The sequence below is a fragment of the Chelonia mydas genome, chromosome 3 (assembly GCF_015237465.2).
Source record: "Chelonia mydas isolate rCheMyd1 chromosome 3, rCheMyd1.pri.v2, whole genome shotgun sequence".
Lineage (NCBI taxonomy): Eukaryota > Metazoa > Chordata > Testudines > Cheloniidae > Chelonia > Chelonia mydas.
Window position 1 is genome coordinate 34,041,926 of NC_057851.1, and position 18,146 is coordinate 34,060,071.

The window sequence follows — 18,146 nt, forward strand, 5'->3', positions numbered from 1 at the left end:
GTCTCAGTACCGATGGTGCCAAAGATACCGAGCGAGATGGGGACCACTTACAGCTATCTCGGGGCTCAGTATGAAGAGCCTGCTCTTTTCTTAGATGACTTGTGAGAGGGGGCAGCAATCTTTTTCCTTGACCCACAGCCTTTAAATGTAGAGAGCTGTGGGGAAGACTGACATCTGCCAGGTGACTCATGGTGTGGATCCTATGAGGGCCTGAGAGCCGCCTCCATGAAGATAATGTTCTGTCAGAGCTCTCTGCCCTTACAAGATCGTGGCTGGATTTGCTGGCAGAGACCACACTTTTGCTGGATGTGGCCTTCCCTGAGGCAGCAGATGCACAGGGAGTGCTTGTCTGCAATCGGGATCGCTTCCTTGCTAGTGAGGCACTTCTTAAAGCCTGGTGAACCAAATATACCCTACTGGGGGGGGGGTCTCTAATAAAGGGTTTTTAATTGCCTTGAATAATTTTTGTATCATGTATTCCACATTATTTTAAAAATAACAACCTATATTCATATGAAAAAAGCATTTGTGGAGAGCAATTAATGTAGACAAATTTTTAAAAACTATAAAATATTAATGAAAAGATGAGCTAATTAGAGTCCATTTCACATAGGAGTTTGTTTTATAAACTCTTCACACCTTGCTAAAACAAAATATTTGCATCTTCAGGTGTTCTGAGAATATGTCCAATACGATCTACTTTGCTGACCCTGGCTGGATAAAGGAGAGATGAAAAAAATGTCTTGCTCTTTAATTTTTTTGACTGGTATAAAAGGTTTTGCCTCTGTTCAGTCATTCTGGAAGCATCATCTGGAAAAATACCAATACATAGGCCATGAAACTCCTATTTTCCTTTGTCTCTTGCTGATTTTGATGTTTTTTCTTGCAAGGTATTTTTATTTCAGCACTTCCTCCTCCAGGCCCAGCATGAAATCAGAATTGCAGAGGCACACAGGAATGAAAAAGCATTATAATTATTAGAGCGAGGCAGAAATTTTCTATTGTAACAACTTTTCCATCAGAAAATGTAGTTTCTCCAAAAATTTTGACAGGTTTTTTTTATTATTTTCAGTCAGGAAAATCTAAATGAAATATTTCATTTCAGGTCATTTTGACCCAAATCTGAATACATGGATTTCTGAACTGATCCAAAATGTTTACGCTGGCAATTAGAAGAAGAAATCTAGGCTGGAAATTAGGAGATGGCTTCTAACCATCAGAGGAGTGAGGTTCTGGAACAGCCTTTCAGTAGGGGTGCAAACAACCTAACTAATTTTAAGCTGGAGCTTGAAAAATTTAGGAACACAATTATATAACATGGTTGCCTAAGACAGCAAGGGACTGGACTCAGTGGCCCAGGATGTCCCTTCCAGTCTTGCCTTGCTATTTTTCATTTCATATCACTTCAACACAACATTTAACTGCATATTCCTATCATGGCACATTGTCTTATGGGAGTTGTAATTCCAGGCCCCATTCTCTCTTATGGGCCAGACTCCCTGAAGGATTATATCTGTTACAACCAGGAACAAGGCAGTGAGACTGAGTGGTTGGAGCAAGAGTCATTAGTCGGGCTGAATCAGGTACCAGGAGGTCAGAGTCCAAGACAGGCCAGAGGGTGAACTGAGAGTCAAGCACCAGGAGGCAGCAGTGTCAGGTTACCAGGAGACTAGGGTCGGGCACCAGGTTACAGACAGCAGTCGAATAGCAAAGTCGAGGACAAACCAGGGTCAGAAACCAGAGTCTAGGGCCTATCACGATCAGGGTCTGAAGCAGAAATGGGCAAGGGAGTCTACGTTGTTGCTCAGACAGTTCCCCTTCATGGCTTCCTGATTTATATACTGGTATCAGCCAATCAGGGGGCTGTGAGGGGCCACCACTCCAGTCCTGTTGGGAAGTACTTCCTGCCAAGCTCAGCCTCACAGCATCCTCCCATGGGAGCCTAGCCTAGCCTAGCCTAGGCCTAAGCTTCCCATGGCAATACAGAGGCATCAGCAGCCCTGAACCTTCCAGGTTCCAGCCCTGCAGGGTCTAACAATATCTCCCATAAGGCAATGAGCTGATTTCATGTAGGCTGAGCTTCATGGTGCATCATGGCAGTCACATGCGTTTTGGTGCATTGTGTGGGAGATGTAGTCCAGTCAGGAAGCCTGGCCCACAGTAGAGAATGGGTGCATCAGGTTCCCTGACTACAGTTGCCATAATATATCATGGCAGTCACATGATGCATCACCAGATGGAAATGGAGCTTAATATTGATATTATTTTAAAAGAAGCATTTCAGGTCAGTTCAATAAACTGAAATGAAACATTTTTATTTCTGGAATGTCAAAATATTTAATTTCGATCAAAAATGCCATTTCAGGATAAAATCAAATGTTGAAATGTCAGCTCTGATAATTATGTATTTATAAAATGTCATTCATCTAAAGATCACAAAGTCCTTCATAACCTTTAATTAAATGACCTTCACCACAAGTATTAGTGTACTCATTTTACAGAGGGCTACACTGTGACGCAAGAAGTGTGTAACTCACCCAAGGTCACACAAGTGTCAAAACGTTTTTTGCCTGTGCAAATTCTGTACAGAATAACACCTGTATTTGCAGGTATTAATGTGCCAAAAGGGCATGCATATGTGTGTGCAAACAGCAGTAGAGAACAGGGTCTGAAAATCAGGTTTTGAACTTGTTTTTCCAGTGATCTAGTGCTAATTCCTCACACTGATATGCAGCAGGTACCACCCAGGCAGCAAAAGCTAAGAATAACATGGAGGCCACATAATGTAATGTCTTTCTCAACGGGGATCCCTCTGGCAAATCAAGAAACAGCATTAATGGGTTCCAAAATGAGTCTCTGACCAGAAAGGTGGTAGACACAATCTCCAAATGGGGTGTGTAGGTCACAGGGAAATGGCCAGGGAAGCCTTAGTTTTAGCAAAAACAGAAAGGATTCTCATCATCCACCAGGAAAACTTTTGATCAAGAATAACTTTCTTAGTCTTCTTTAACCAAGTTACCTTTTTCTCCTGAAGGTCCAACTCTCCCTGGACGCCCTGGAGCACCTTTCTCCCCTTTTTCTCCAGCCTCCCCTATTAATATAAAAGGAAAGAAGAAAGAATAAAACATATTGATCCATCACTTCCTATAGATATCTCAGTCAGTCTGAATTGCCATCAGTAATAAATGACTAGAGGAACTACATTTTGTTTTGCCTTTGGAAAAAAGCCACACGTACATTAAGGAAAAAGCTGGAGGATTTTGACTTTAGTAGCCTTCATGTGTTGAATGAAGAACATGGTACAGCCTATTAACCAGTCACATGGATACCTACAGTAAGGGCAGAGAATACATAACTGACTCTTAAGGCTAGGTGCAGCCGCACCGCTCTAGCACTTCTGGTGAAGTCAGTGACACTAAGTCAATGGGAGAGAGCTCTCCTGTCAGCTTAATAATTCCTACCTCCACAAAACGCAGTAGGTTATATTGGCGGGAGAATCTCTTCCATTGACATAGCACTGTCTACACCATGGTTTAGGTCAGTATAACTCAAATCGCTCAGGGGCATGGATTATTCACACCCTTAAGCAACGTAAATTAAACTGAAGTAATTTGCAGTGCAGACATAGCCTAAACCAAAGTTCTGATTCTGCAGCCCTTATTCATCTGCAGCCAATAAGATTATTCACATGAGTAGACACAACAGACACATCCAGTAGTACATCAGCACCATCAATCTTATATCATTTTGACTGCATGACTGTATTACGTCCCAATTCAGCAAAGCAAATAAGCACATGCTTAAATCCATCCCTCTTCAGCAAAGCAAATAAGCATATGCTTAACTTGATGCATATATTAAGTCTCATTAAGCATGCTTAAGTGTTTTGCTGAGTAATGAGAGATTGGGACCTGTAGGAGGAAATGCCTTCATCTTCATTCCTGATAATTTGCTGCATCTCTTAATTTCTTTAGTTTGAACCCGTATGTATTATATTCATGCTCAACTAGCTCAGGGCATAAAATATAGACTCTTCATATTTAAATAGCAGCCTTCATAAATGTAAGCTGTCTTGTTTTCATTAACTAGGTATTTGTGGTTGAGTGGTTTGCTCTGTACCCCCGCTACTATATTTCGTTACTTAAAATACAATTCAAATATCTGTACTAATTAAATAACTAAGAATCTCGATAATCAATTTAACAAAGTCCCAGCTAAGAAAACAAAAGCTTCTGTGAAAAAGAAGAAAACCACAAACATAAAAGAAAACAATGTCAATGACTACAATGAGATAAATTGACATCTTGAAACTAAAGGCAAAGCTGTTGCCATCATACTCTGTGGACCCAGGAATATGAATATTGATAAGTTTTCCAATAATTCTCTATCTTGTATGTAAAGCAGGGTAGCCAACATGAAGCTTATGGTCCACGTGTAGTCATGGAGTTCTCTAACACAAACCACAGCCACCATAAGGAAGTGCATAGAGAAGAAAGATTGCTGAGAACAAAATGGAGTCTCACATACTTGAAAGCAGCAATCTCCACAGGCCTCTGCTCCTTATTCGAGGGCTGCATTCAGAATTCCAAGGCTGCCTGTGCCTCCAGAGGATAGCAGCTCCAACTAACGTATTCAGGCTCCTGACCATCTTCCAATGCCACCTTCAGGTGGTCAAAGCTAGGGGGAGGCCCTTGCTCTCCATAAGAAAATACTGCTGACAACTCACAGTTAATGGTATAATTAGTGTGACTTTTACTTGTCTTTGGCGCATTAAAGAAGTTCTGGTTTTTTATCCTTGAGTAGCCAACAGGCTCCATATTACTATCTCCCACTCCCCGTGAGATGATTATAGACTCCTTACTTGCCAAACATAAATCTTGATAGTATTTTCCCTCTAGCCTTTTTTTCTGTGGAGACGCAGAGCAAGATACTACAGCCTATTACTTCATGAGTCACTCCAGAGTGAAAGCCATGCATCAGGGGTCACTAAGATAGATCATGCCTGCTTCAGGAATTGTGCTTGTCTGCATTTTTTTCCTAGTTTGAGGGCAACAGCAGCAGGTTTCCTTGCCGTTACCTTGACCTGGAGGGACCATTTCTAAGGGTGAAAGAATACATCAGTTTCTAGGCCCATTCAGTCCTTGGCTTTCCTCTCAGACTGCCTGATGTGCCAGTCAGAGCCTAAGACTATTGTGGGTTTTGTGATGCGGACTAAGACCACCAAAGAGAGAAAGACTGGTCTTTCCGGTTAAGACACTGGACTAGGACTTAGAATATCGGAGTTCAGTTTCTGCCTCTATTTGTTTGACCATCTGTAAGGGGGCGTCAACAATAATATTGCCTTTTTTCCACTTCCTTGTATCTTTTCCTTGCCTTGTAAGCAATCTGGGGTAGGGGCTATGTCTCAGTATGTGTTTGTACAGTATCTAGTACAAGGAGATCCCCTGTTTTCAGTTGGAGTCTCTAGGCTCTACCATAATACAAATAATAATAAACACATAGGTTATGGAGAACCCACTAGCTGGTGATAACTTTCTGTCATTACCAGCGTGCCCTATATGTGAGTAGAACTATTAACTGAGTGAATACACAGGAAGAAAGATTATGATAATTATTTTTATGTATTTCATGTCAACTTTTTTTGTGCGTGACATATCATTGAGAATATTAAACAGTCCCTGCTCTGAGGAGCTTACAGTCTTAAAGACAGAAGACAGGACAAATTGGCAAATCCAAAGCTTAGAATAGCTCAGGAGGTTTTTTATATATATATATATATATATATATATATATATATATTTATTCTCCATAATAATAAAAAACTCACTTCTTTTGGGCCTGGCAGAAGTAGTAGTGTTTTAAGAGAGGTTTGAACGAGCAATCTCTTCTCTCATGTACTATTATGCTTTTCTAATTATTAATCTTATACTTCTGGATTTCTAAAGCATGCATCATTGTGCCATGTGGACTCTCAGAACCACAGTATCCTTCCTCTTCCCACCCCCATCTAGGTCCCAGGATAAATCATCTTGTCTATTTCATTAGGCTTATATTTTTTTTAAAAAAAAAAGCAAACCTAAGATGTAAGTACATGAATGAGTAAATCGGTGTGTGACTTTATTTTTTATTCCCTTCTTTTTCCAGTCTTATTTTCATTTCAACTTTCCTTCCTTCTCTATTTTCCGTTTTCTTCTTCAATGGGTTCCCATTTTCTCTCCCTTGTTCTTTTCTTTGGGTCCTCTCTTTCCTTCTTCTTTTGTATGTTTCTTTTCACACACACACACACACACACACACTTCTCAGTGCCTCTCCATCTCTCTCGTCCCCTTCCCTCTCGTCATCTCACTTGGTGCCTCTGGCATGCTATGCTCTCTCTGTCCATTCCTAAGTCTCCCTTGTTATCTTTTTTTCTACCCCTCCTAGAAATCTCTTTCCCTTCCCAGGGTATCCCAATTCCCCACTTCCCAGGGTCCCCCAACATCTCTTTCCTCTGTTCCCCATAACCTCTCTTCTTCCCCCATTCTCCCCAAAGCCTGCTACAGACATGTTCCAGGTATAAGCTCCCAGGAAGGAACAGGGATGGGAGATCTTCTGGGACATCCTTCTAAGGCAGTCAGAGCCCAGCTGGCTGTGTTGGGCTCCATTATGAGATGCTTTGCTCCACTGTGGCCACAGATATCAGTGGCAGCTCAGCAGTGGAGGAGCTATGGCATATTTAAGTGTTGCTTCTGTGCAGAGCTGAATGCTGCTCACGAGCTGAGTTTTGGGCATATGGCCATACATATACTCAGTTTAGCGGAAATCTTGGTCATTCCTGACATGGACTGGATTTGAGCCAACAGATGAAAGGCTCTGTATATCACTACCACGCCTCTGAGACAGTCAGTCCCCCGACAGTTTAGTTTGGGCATTGGTGGCTTTTTAGAGATTTTACATTAAGCTTAGCAGGTCATTATGTGCTTCACTGAAATTGTACATCAATCTCCCTTGCCATGTCAATGACTGTTTCTAATTAGATGGAGTGAAAGCACTAAAGCATTCTGGTTTTCAAGCTTCCTCATTGTTTTATGGCTCTATTCCTGATTGCCTTACTAAAAAAAGAGGCCAGAATTATTGCTGGGAAAGTTCTACATTGTAATAATAGCAATTTTAGCATTTAGATGGCACTAAGTGCTTCATAAGCATGAACTAACTAATCTTCCCAACACTACTGTGAGATGGTGAATGTCTGTACCAGAATTACCCTGATTATACAAATGGGGAAGTGAAAGGAGAGAGACTAAGGGACTGGCCCAAGGACACAGAGAAAGTCAACAACAGAACCAGGATTAAAGTTCCTAGTTCCCCATGCTGCGTTCTGACCACTTGATCAATCTTCTCTATCACTAGGCTATGCAATAATAAATTTGATAATGCTGTTATTTGTGTGAGATACATACTAAAGATGGCAGCTGAATAGCAACAATTAAGGCTCAGTCAAATCATGGATTGTCTGAATGCATCAAACTAACACTGCTCTACTTTTCACCCCCACCTTATGTGTCAACATGGCTAAGAGTTCAGGGGCCAGCCTGTGAAAAGAAAACTCTACCCTTTTTCTCAGGTCAGCAATCTGAAGGTAAAGCATTTCTCAGTTGTGCAGTAAAAATAAAAAAAAGTTTTCTTAACACTGGTGGCACCCATCTTATATGAGTGACATCATTTGACAATAGAGGCACAACCACAAGAAAAACTGTAAGGTTTCATATGTTGATAAATTGTATAGTTTTTAGACAATGCAAGTTTGTCAGCTGATGATATGTTAACTGTTCCTGGTCTATAGCTCACAGAGTCTCTTGCCATACACCCTTATTAGGAATGGCACATATAGCATCCTTACATACATCTCAGGCAAAATCCTGGCCCTATTGAAGTCAATGGGAGTTTTGCTATTGACTTCAATAGGGCCAAGATTTTGCACACACCCTTAATACGGATCATCAGGTATAACATTGGCAATACGCGCTACTGCTTCAGAACAAGAATTAATTTAGAAGTTCTGTGCTATTTAAAGTACGGATGCCAAGGTATTCCTTTACATGAAGAGACCAATATTTTGTCATACCATCTGTATCAGGCAATATTCTTGGCCAAAATGTAGAGCAAATAGTAGGCAGCTTTATTTTCATAATCATACCTGGCCAAACTCGGAGAGGCACTGAGCATTTAAGTCAATGGAAGTTGAAGGTGCTCAGCATTCTCAGAGTTTGCCACAAAGGAAGGTGTATTTCAGTTTAACAAATATAGAGTTATTGATTATTTCCAAGTAGTCCCTCTCAAAGGGGCAATAAAGGCTTATAAAATGTTTTCTAGACAGTCATAACACAGAGCCAGATTCTGCAACCTTTATGTACGCTGAGTACTACTCATGAGCATAAACCCACTGAAGTCATAAGGAAAACCCATCTGAGTAACGAGGGCTATTCCTCATGAGTGGGCTTTGCAGTCAGGCCTGCAGTTTGTAACCATGTTGTTTTAATGGACACAAATCATGTTACAGACAGTGCTTGGCCATGTTTGGAAAATTATTCCAAATCCTACTATGGAAAGGGCAATTATAAGGCACCTTGTAGAGATGTTAGTCCCTGCTAGAAATTGCATATGACTTGTCATTGGTTCAAATAAACCTGTAAGAAAAAAGAGATTACTATTTAGGCAGAGGGAGAGACTCAAACATTACCTTTGAGGCCTGGAACAAGAATCTGAACAGAGCAGGACTCTTCTGCAATATGTTGAGGATATCCAGATCTTAACAGTGACAGGAAGGCAAGGCTAATTAGAGTCACCAGAAAACACAGATCTCTCTTCATAATGAGTGCTTGCAGGTCACTGACTCCTAAACAAAAGAATGAATAAACAGTCATGGGAATTCCAAAGGCTTCTAATAGTTTCTGAGAGCATGCAGTGTGGCACCACGAATGGAGTATGTTTGTGCGTACTATAGTCTAAATAGCATGAAAAGAATGTGTACAGGTTGTATGCCTAATAAACATATGTTGTACAATACAATAGGGATTTATGGTCATTCAGCTGTTCCTTTTAAGACTACACTGGTTGAGGAAAAATTCAGAAGACAAATTAGGTAAAAAGGATGGTAAAATTCCCTTCTCTTAACAAAACAAAAAAAGACCACTGATACATAAGTCTTATTTTCCATATCTGTCAATGGAAAAGATGCCCAGTAAAGGTGAGGTTACCATCAATGTTGAATGAAGAAATGTACCAGGGATTTACATGGAAAGATACAAATATCTGAGTTGACAGCCCAGGGTAGGAGAATGCATAAATTTTACCTTTCACAGCTTTGATAGCTGCCACTGGTATCTTTATAGTATTTGATGCAAGAGCCCTTATCTCTTCAATTTCATCATGGAATGTAAATACACCAGAGTCTTTAATAAATCCAGGAGGTCATCTACACCTGAGCAAGGTGAATAACAACTTTGGAAAGACACTTAAGACTAGTCTACACTTGAAGTGCTACAGTGGCGCAGCTTCATCAGTACAGCTGTGCCACTGTAGCATGTGTGGTGAAGATGCTCTACGCTGACAGAAGAGAGCTCTCCCGGCGGCATAATAAAACCACCTCCCCGAGAGGCGATAGCTATGTCGCGGGAGAAGCTCTCCATTGACATAGCACTGTCCAAACCAGCAGGTAGTTTGGTGTAACTTACATCGCTCAGGAGGTAGCTTATTCACACCCCTCAGTGAGATAAATTACACCAACATAAATTGTAGCGTGTACAAGCCCTTAGCTCATGGAAATCACAACCTCCTACAAATCTGTCAGTGGAACGGGCTTCATACTGTTATGCTGTAGGTAGACCCTTTGGGAAAAGAAACTGCCCAGAAATATAGTTTGATTGAATAGGTCACCAAAAGCTGATCTACAAGAGGACTGCAAAAATGCTCTTTCAGGAAAGAAAAGAATTATCAGTCCTCCTGATTTCTTCCTTTCAGTAGCACTTAGCACTTCGTAGTAGCAGGAGTAGGGAGAAAATGAAAACCAGATCAAAGCATCAAGATATGGAGAAGATGTCTGTCACCAATTCTGGTTTTCCTGCATTAGCTACTGCACACTTGTGTGCAGGTTTATGGCTAGACTGAACAAATTGATAGCCCAAAAGATCAGTAATGGGACATGAAGTCTTTCACCCCTTGCCATCAATTTAAATCTAGCCTAATGTGATTGTAATTGAAAGTCCCTGCCATTTGATTGCTGTATTCAGTAGCCAGTGTGAAATAAGCAGGTGGTCTCAATCCAGTCACAGATGCAATCCACATTATAAACCCCACCATCAGAAATGGTACATTTGCTGGGAATCTCAGCAGCGAGGCTAAATACTGAATGAGCATACAGTCTGAATCACCCTCACAATGTTAATGGCTAAAATGTGACCCTGGCTACGCTTCCACACAGAGGAATAAGAGCACAAAAGGGTCACCTTATTCCCCCGCATAGGCTACCATATCCTGGGGAGGGGCGAGCAGCCAGGGACACTCAAGGAAGACAAGGCCATTGAAAAGAAGCTAAATGAATTATTTGTATCAGTCTTCACTGCAGAGGATGCGAGAGAAATTCCACACCTGAACCATTCCTTTTAGATGACAAATCTGAGGAACTGTCCTAGATTAAAGTGTCAGCACAGGAGGTTTTGGAACAAATTGATAAATTAAAACAGTAATAAGTGACCAGGACCAGATAGTATTCACCCAAGAGTTCTGAAGGCTCTCTAATATGAAAGTACTTACTGTGGTATGTAACCTATCGCTTAAATCAGCCTCAGTACCAGAAATGACAGAAGGATAGCTAATGTAATGCTGACTTTTAAAAAAGGCTCCAGAGGTAATCCTGACAATAACAGGCTGGTAAACCTAATTTAAGTACCAAGCAAATTGGTTGAAACTATAGTAAAGAACAGAATTATCAGACACATAGATGAACACAGTATGTTGGGGAAGAGTCAACACAGCTTTTGTAAAGGGAAATCATGCCTCACTGCTCTATTAGAATTCTTTGAGGGGTCAACAACATGTGGACAAGGATGATCCAGTGTATATAGTGTACTTGGACTTTCAGAAAGCCTTTGACAAGGTCCCTCACCAAAGGCTCTTAAGCAAAGTAGGCAGTCACGGGATAAGAGGGCAAGTCCATTCAAGAATCAGTAACTGGTTAAAAGATAGTAAATAAAGGGTAAGAATAAATTATCAGTTTTCACAGCTGAGAGAGGTAAAGAGCAGGGTCCCCCAAGGATCTGTACTGGGACTAGAGCTCTTCAACATATACAAAAATTATCTGCAAAAAGGGGTAAACAGTGAGGTGTCAGAGTTTGCAGATGATACAAAATTACTCAAGATAGTAAAGCCCAAAGCTGACTGCAAAGAGATCTCAAAACTGGTTGATTAGGCAACAAAATGGCAGATGAAATTCAATGTTGATATACAAAGTCCTGCACACTGGAAAACATAATCCCAGCTATACATACAATATGATGGGGACTAAATTAGCTGTTATCACTCAAGAAAGAGATCTTGGAGTCATCATGGATAATTTAATCCATTCAATGAGCAGCAGCAGTCAAAAAGCTAACAGAATGTTAGGAACCATTAGGAAAGAGACAGATAATAAGGCAGAAAATATCATAATGTCATTGTATACATCTATGGTGCACCCACACCTTGACCACTGCATCAGTTCTGGTTGCCCCATCTCAAAAAATATACATATATTAGAATTGGACAAGGTACAGAGAAGGGCAACAAAAATGATTATGGGTATGGAACAACTTCCCTATGAGGTGAGATTAAAAAGACTGGGACAGTTCAGTTTAGAAAAGAGGCAAGTAAGGGGGGATATAATAGAGAGCTATAAAATCATGAATGGTATAAAGTAAGTGTTATTTACCCCTTCACATAACAAAAGAACCAGGATGTCACCCAATGAAATTAATAGGCAGCATGTTTAAGGCAAACATAAGGAAGTACTTCTCCATACAACATAGTCAACCTGTGGAACACATTGCCAAGGATGTTGTGAAGGCCAAATGTATAACTGGGTTCAAAACAGAATTAGATAAATTCATGGAGGATAAGGCCATCAATGGCTATTAGCCAGGATGGTCAGGTACACAACCTTATGCTCTGCATATCCCTAAAGCTCTGACTCCCAGAAGGTAGGACTGGACAACAGGGGATAGATCACTCGATAATTGCCCTGTTCCATTCATTCCCTCTGAAGCATCTGGCAACGGCCAGTGTCAGAAGACAGTTTACTGGATTAGATGGACCATTGGTCTGACCCAGTTTGGACATTTCTATGTTCTATAACCACTTTTTACATATTTGAAGACTGCTATCATGTCTCCCCTCAGCCATCTCTTCTTTTCTCTAAACATACCCAGTTCTTTCAACCTTTCCGCATTGGTCATGTTTCCTAAACCTCTTATTTTTAATCATTTCAAAAATAATCCCATCCTCTCCCTGCAACCACGCCCCCCCACCCCCACAAAAAAAGAAGGCAGTAGGCTAAAAAAAAATTTCAAAAGGGAAAGACTTAAGCAGGGTGATGTGGAATAAAGTACTGGCTGGAACAGAATAGAGGAGTTAGAAAAAAACCAAGCAATACAATCAGGGAAGCAAACACAACTTTAGAAGAGCTTTTGTGACTTGTGGAACTTTAGGGAAACTGTCTCAGCCATGGAGAACATTTTTACTTATTCAAGTTTCCAAATAACAGATCATCGAGAGACCATCAGAGAACCACAGAGGCAGAGACCTTTGTTAGGAGAGCCGCCTGCAAAAACATTGTTGAACTGACCAGAGGCCAGATTAAGGCAAGGCCCAACAGCCACTTTGTACTCCAGATCTTTAGTGACTGGAGTCAACACCTGAACCAACAGACACAATAAGAAAGCTAAAAGATTGTCTGTTGCTGTATATTCTTGAAGTCAAGTGATGATATCAGCAGCTAAGTTTCATTCTATCCCTCATGACTGAGGGAAGGCTTGGAAATGTGACCCGAGTATAACTGAGGCACTGATATCTACCTGCCTCTGCAGATAGCCTAAACTAATGTAAGAGGTATGAACTGCCCTCACCCATCTTAAATGGGTTGTTGGTGCTGAAATCTGCTGCTATTTGTGTGACCCTACTGTCACCATCCCAGAAGGAGAATCTGGTGGAACAAAGGGTGAGTGTTGCTGTCATCTCATTATGGTTTTACTTGGGCGATGTCAAGTGGTGCCCCCATTCACACACACAGAGTCCTCACCTCAGTGAGTGGGAGCTGAGTTTTCCTGCCTCTGGAATGGATGATGCCCACCTGAAGAGAGGGAGCTGTGGTTCAGGATGAGGGGAGGAAGCCTCAACCAACCCAAATAAAAGTGAGGGTGGGCCCCTGAACTAGCACATCACACAGCTCATGTAGATGGCCCCTGCAACTACCATCCCAGAAAGGGATGAGGCCACAGCATGGGGACAGGGCCACAGTATGGGAGCTGGTCCTTGGGGAATCCACGTAAGGATGGGCCTGTGGTCCCAATTTGCCTTAAATGGGCCTGGGAATTGACAACAAGGCTGCCCAACTACAGCCATAGAATTAAGAGTCTTAGAATAAAATCTATGCTGACTGGAGCCACTGCCTGGACAATAGGGCAACTAAAAGACTGTCTGTTCCTGTATATTCTTGAATTTAGGGTTTGCATAAACCTACAGAAATTCCTATGACAATGAATGTGCTCTGCCTTTTAAGATCTGAGAACTGTGAACAAATTTGCCATTTTAGTCATTGCTGCTGGCTTGTAGATCCAGTTCTCGAAAGCATGTACAAGTCCAATGTTCCCTCTAATTTTTTCATCCATGTGTGGAATGAATTTTGTTTTGGTGCACCAATATCGAGGTAATGTGCAGACGTGCCACCAGTAGAAGCAAAAAACCTAGATCTAATATGTATATTTTTAAAAGTTACCATAGGGATAATTACTCCAGACAGGACAGGTTAGGCATTTTAGAACTCACTACTCAACTAATTAAATTTAAGCATGAGAAATAAAATTATGAAATGCATAGACTAGTCAAAGAATAAAATTACAGAGATTATATGTGCATTGCAGGAAGTACCAAGCAGTAACAACAAAACAACACCACAAGTATGTGTTGGGAGGTGAGTGTGTCAGAGACAGACTGTGTGTGTGAGACAGTGTTCGTGTGTATATGTGCGTGAGACAGACACAGAGACAGTGTTCGTGTGTGAGAGACACACACAGTGTGTGTGCGCGCGCATATGCATCACACACACACACACACACAGATTGTGTGTGTGCTGGCTGCTGGGGAAGTCTATGGGAGACCGTGCACTGTCTCCTTAAGGCACACATACCAGAAGTCTCAGACCGCAGCAGCTGAGCTCTCCTGCTCCTGAGCCTTGTCCCCTGCTCTGTGGAGATGGGGTACATGGGCAGGAGGAAAGCAGGGAGAGGGGGACACCCTGACGTCATGCCCCATCCCCTACTCTGCACAGCAAGCAGGAGGATCCCAGGAGCAGATGGCCAAGAGCTCCAAGGCAGAGAAGCAACGCAGCTGCAGAGAAGCAGGGGGAGGGGCACCTGAACACGTTGCCACTGTGCACAGCTCTGTTAACAAAGTGCACGGCCCTTGATTCACTCCTGGGCGGCCACGCGACTGCGCAGTGTAGCAGGAACACAGTATACAACCATTCTGATTATGAAACTAGAGGTAAGCCCAAGCTGGAAAGTTCAAATACAGATCTGGATTTAAATTTTCCAAGAATTTGGAGGCATTTTGGGTGCCCACCTTGAGACACATTGGATCCAATTTTCTATTATGCTGAGCACCCAAACTTCCCCAGGGGTTTAATTATAAATACTCAACGCTTCTGAAAACCAGGTCCCCCCATTGTCTCAGTTATGCCCTAACCCTGTAAAAATGACTGCATGTGACCTCGGTAGTGCAGCCAGTTGCATTTATTTGTAGGAACCAAGAGAGTGAGGCACTCCAGTTTAGTGGATGCTTTTGAAAATATTGGCCATACATTGTCATAAAGGTTGTTTCTTTACTGTGTAGCAAGATTGGGGAGAGCTGTGTGAAATTTGGCACTTTCAGCTGGAAGGGATCTACATTGTTACCAACCCCAAGTATTCAAAAATCATGAATCAAGCGGCAAAGAATCATGATTTTAAAAAAATCTCATGATTTTTAAGCCAATTTATTTTAGTTTGTCATTGATTGCTGAGCCTTTGGGGTGCAGGTCATATTTACAAGCTTCTCTACAACCCCAAGTACTATAAACTTATACTTAGGAAAAAAAAAAAAAAAAAAAGAAAGCTGAGGCTTTCAAAAAACTACCAAATATTCCAAATTCTCACAATAAATTCATGAGAGTTGGCAACCCCTTCATATAGCTGTAATGGCTTAAACTCCATGGCAAATAAGGATATTAATAAACTAAGCCCTTCTACTCTCGAATCCTCCCCAAAAGGCTGCAGAGCGAAACACGACCAACAGCTGCCAGCAGCTTCCTCCTTTCTACATTCAGAGAGCTCTAGCTCAAGTTCTGGGCTGAAGCGCAGTAATACGACACCATAGAGAGGTGATCTAGCAGTAACTCACTCCTAAATTATTTAAGGCTTTAGAGGTTAAAACCAACACCTTGAGCTCTACTCACAGTCAATGCAGGTTACATAGGGTGCTGCCCCTTTTTATTATCTGCACTGGTTCTTCTCTCAGCTGGCCATTTCTGCCATACCTACCAACTTCCTGTATACATTTTATGAGATCCTTCTCTTCTGTGATTCGGCCTAGAAGGTTACTTGCAGTGACCCCATTAATGACAGAAGTGTCAAACACCAGAGAGAGAATGATGCTGTTGTCTGCTGGGTAGGGCACCCCCCTGGGTCCAATCCCCCTACTCCACTCACTCTTTCATTATTTATCCACAATGGAATGGTTTCAACAGGAGAGAATGAGGGAGCCCCCACATCAGACTACTCCAAAGTCCACTGGTTAGAGCACTCTTAAAAGACTCCTTGTTCAAATCCTCTCTCCTCTTCTGGCAAAGAGGGGGAAATTGAATCTGGGTCCCCGCATCCTAGACAAGTGCTCTAACTGCTAGGCTAAGAGTTATACAGGTGGGGACCACCACCTCCTCTTCCCCCTGTTTTGTATGGAGAGCCTAACTCAGTCCCACAAGAAATATCTTAGGTGCCTAAGCCAACGGAAGTCAGGAGGCACATTCCTGTTCGTGTAATGCTAAGCAAAGCTAGGCATCTCCCTGCAGTCTGGACATAGGTGCCTATCTCTGAGAGAGGGGAAGAGCTTAGCACACTCTCCCCCGGCCCTCAACACTTCTCCATGGCTAATTTAGGCAGTTCTGCCCCACCTAGCGTGCTGGCTTTTGGAGACGGCATTGGTAGGCATCTCTGTCCACCCATGTTTGTATAGGAAACTTAGGTGTCCAACTCAGGCTTTGCGGATCACAGTGTTGTTCCTTTCATTTTCTAGGCTCCGTGATGCTCAGCATTGCTACCCATAAGTCCCTTTAGGATCCCACTCTTCATGGCATTTTAGATTGGGAGTTAGACTCCTAGGTACTTTTGAAAATCCCACTATACACCTAATTACAACTTTAGAATCCTAAATACCTTCAAAAATCTGTCCCTCAGTCTCTCTGTCCTTCAGTTCCCCCTCTGTAAAATGGGGATAACACTTCCCTACCTCACAGGGGACTGTGAAGATAACTACATTAATCATGGTGAGGTGCTCATCACTTTAGGATCTGGAGACCACAGAAGTACCTTAGATCGATAGGAGTGAATCCATGATAATCACTGGGATTTGATACTGCCTATGAATAAACATGGTTTTCCAAACACAGATGAAGTTTTCAACTGCTAACATTTCAGAGGCTGGCTAGTTTGCAGATGGCTGATGACTAGAATTGGGCTAATTTTCTGGGTTTTTTCAGGGCTGGTAAAGGGTGGGTGGGAGAGTAAAACAGAGTATTGTTCCCCCACAGAAATTTGACCAAAAAATGGAAAAAAATATTTTTGTGGAAGATTTCCATATGAAATGTTGAGTTTTTGGCAAAACTGAAAGTTTTTGGCCAAAATCAAGAGGTGTAATGCCTCCGAGGAGTTGTAGTATGCTCATGTCCCCACTCTCTTCTGTGGGCCAAGGTCACCAGCTGGACTACATCTCCTATAATGCACAGGTTTACCTCTGCAAAAGGGTGAAGTAGTGTAGGAGATGTAGTGCAGCTAGGGATCCCAGCCCATAGAGAAGAATGGGGACTTGCAGCAAACCACAACTTCCATTTTTAGCCAAAATACTTTTGGGTTTTGGCTGAAATATTTTGATTAAAAAGAAAACTAGCAAAATTTTCCACAGAAAAGACACTTTACAAAAAAAGTTGTGTCAAAAACCCAATTTTCTGTCCAAAAAAAGTTTAAACTGAAAACTTTTGAGCAATCCTAATGTAGAGTAAAAATGAAGTTTTTAAAGCTATGTGAAATCACTTAGAGAGGTTTCAACATGGTAGCCCCACTACAAGTTATGCGATTGGACTCTGCTGCTTCCACAATGCAGTTCTGTATTGGTCATCAGGCAAAGTCACAGGTTTGGCTATGAATTTGGATTATGACTTACATACTCCTATGAAAAGTGTTAGTGATACAGAACATGCTATTTTTAGGTGATTCTATGTTGGCAGATGTTCACATCTAGGGTGAATTATCTAAAGACAATCGAACATTCTTAAAGGGACACATTCAACGTAAAAAACCCCACAAACAAAAGCCACCCACTTCTTGTCAGAAACATTTTTTTAAATTTCTTATTTGTATTACAGCAGTGTCTAGAGACCCTAACCAACATCAGCACTGCATTATGTCACACGCTGAATAAACACAGTAAAGTCAGTCTCTGCCCCAGAAGCTTACAAGTAATCCCTGAGGTTACTATAAATGAAAGGATTATGGAAGAAAATATTCACAGAATCAGAGCCACAATATCATCTTTTCGCCTGGTATCTGTTTCAGTTCTAATCAAAATCAGCTGGATTTCAAAGCATTAAAACTAAAATGCAATACCTT

General features: G+C 41.6%; 1 protein-coding gene across 10 annotated transcripts in view; it reads right to left on the reverse strand.

Moving 5' to 3' along the window:
• The window catches only part of COLEC11 (collectin subfamily member 11), a 46,876-nt gene that overhangs the window by 20,546 nt on the left and 8,184 nt on the right, over nucleotides 1-18,146 (reverse strand). For all 10 annotated transcript variants that reach the window (XM_043542294.1, XM_037894127.2, XM_037894120.2 and 7 more), the window contains 2 exons: nucleotides 8,720-8,875; nucleotides 3,020-3,091 (listed from right to left, as the gene is read on the reverse strand). In XM_043542294.1, coding sequence (XP_043398229.1) covers nucleotides 3,020-3,091; nucleotides 8,720-8,849 — 202 coding nt within the window. In that variant the 5' untranslated portion in view covers nucleotides 8,850-8,875. The remainder of the gene's footprint in view (nucleotides 1-3,019; nucleotides 3,092-8,719; nucleotides 8,876-18,146) is intronic.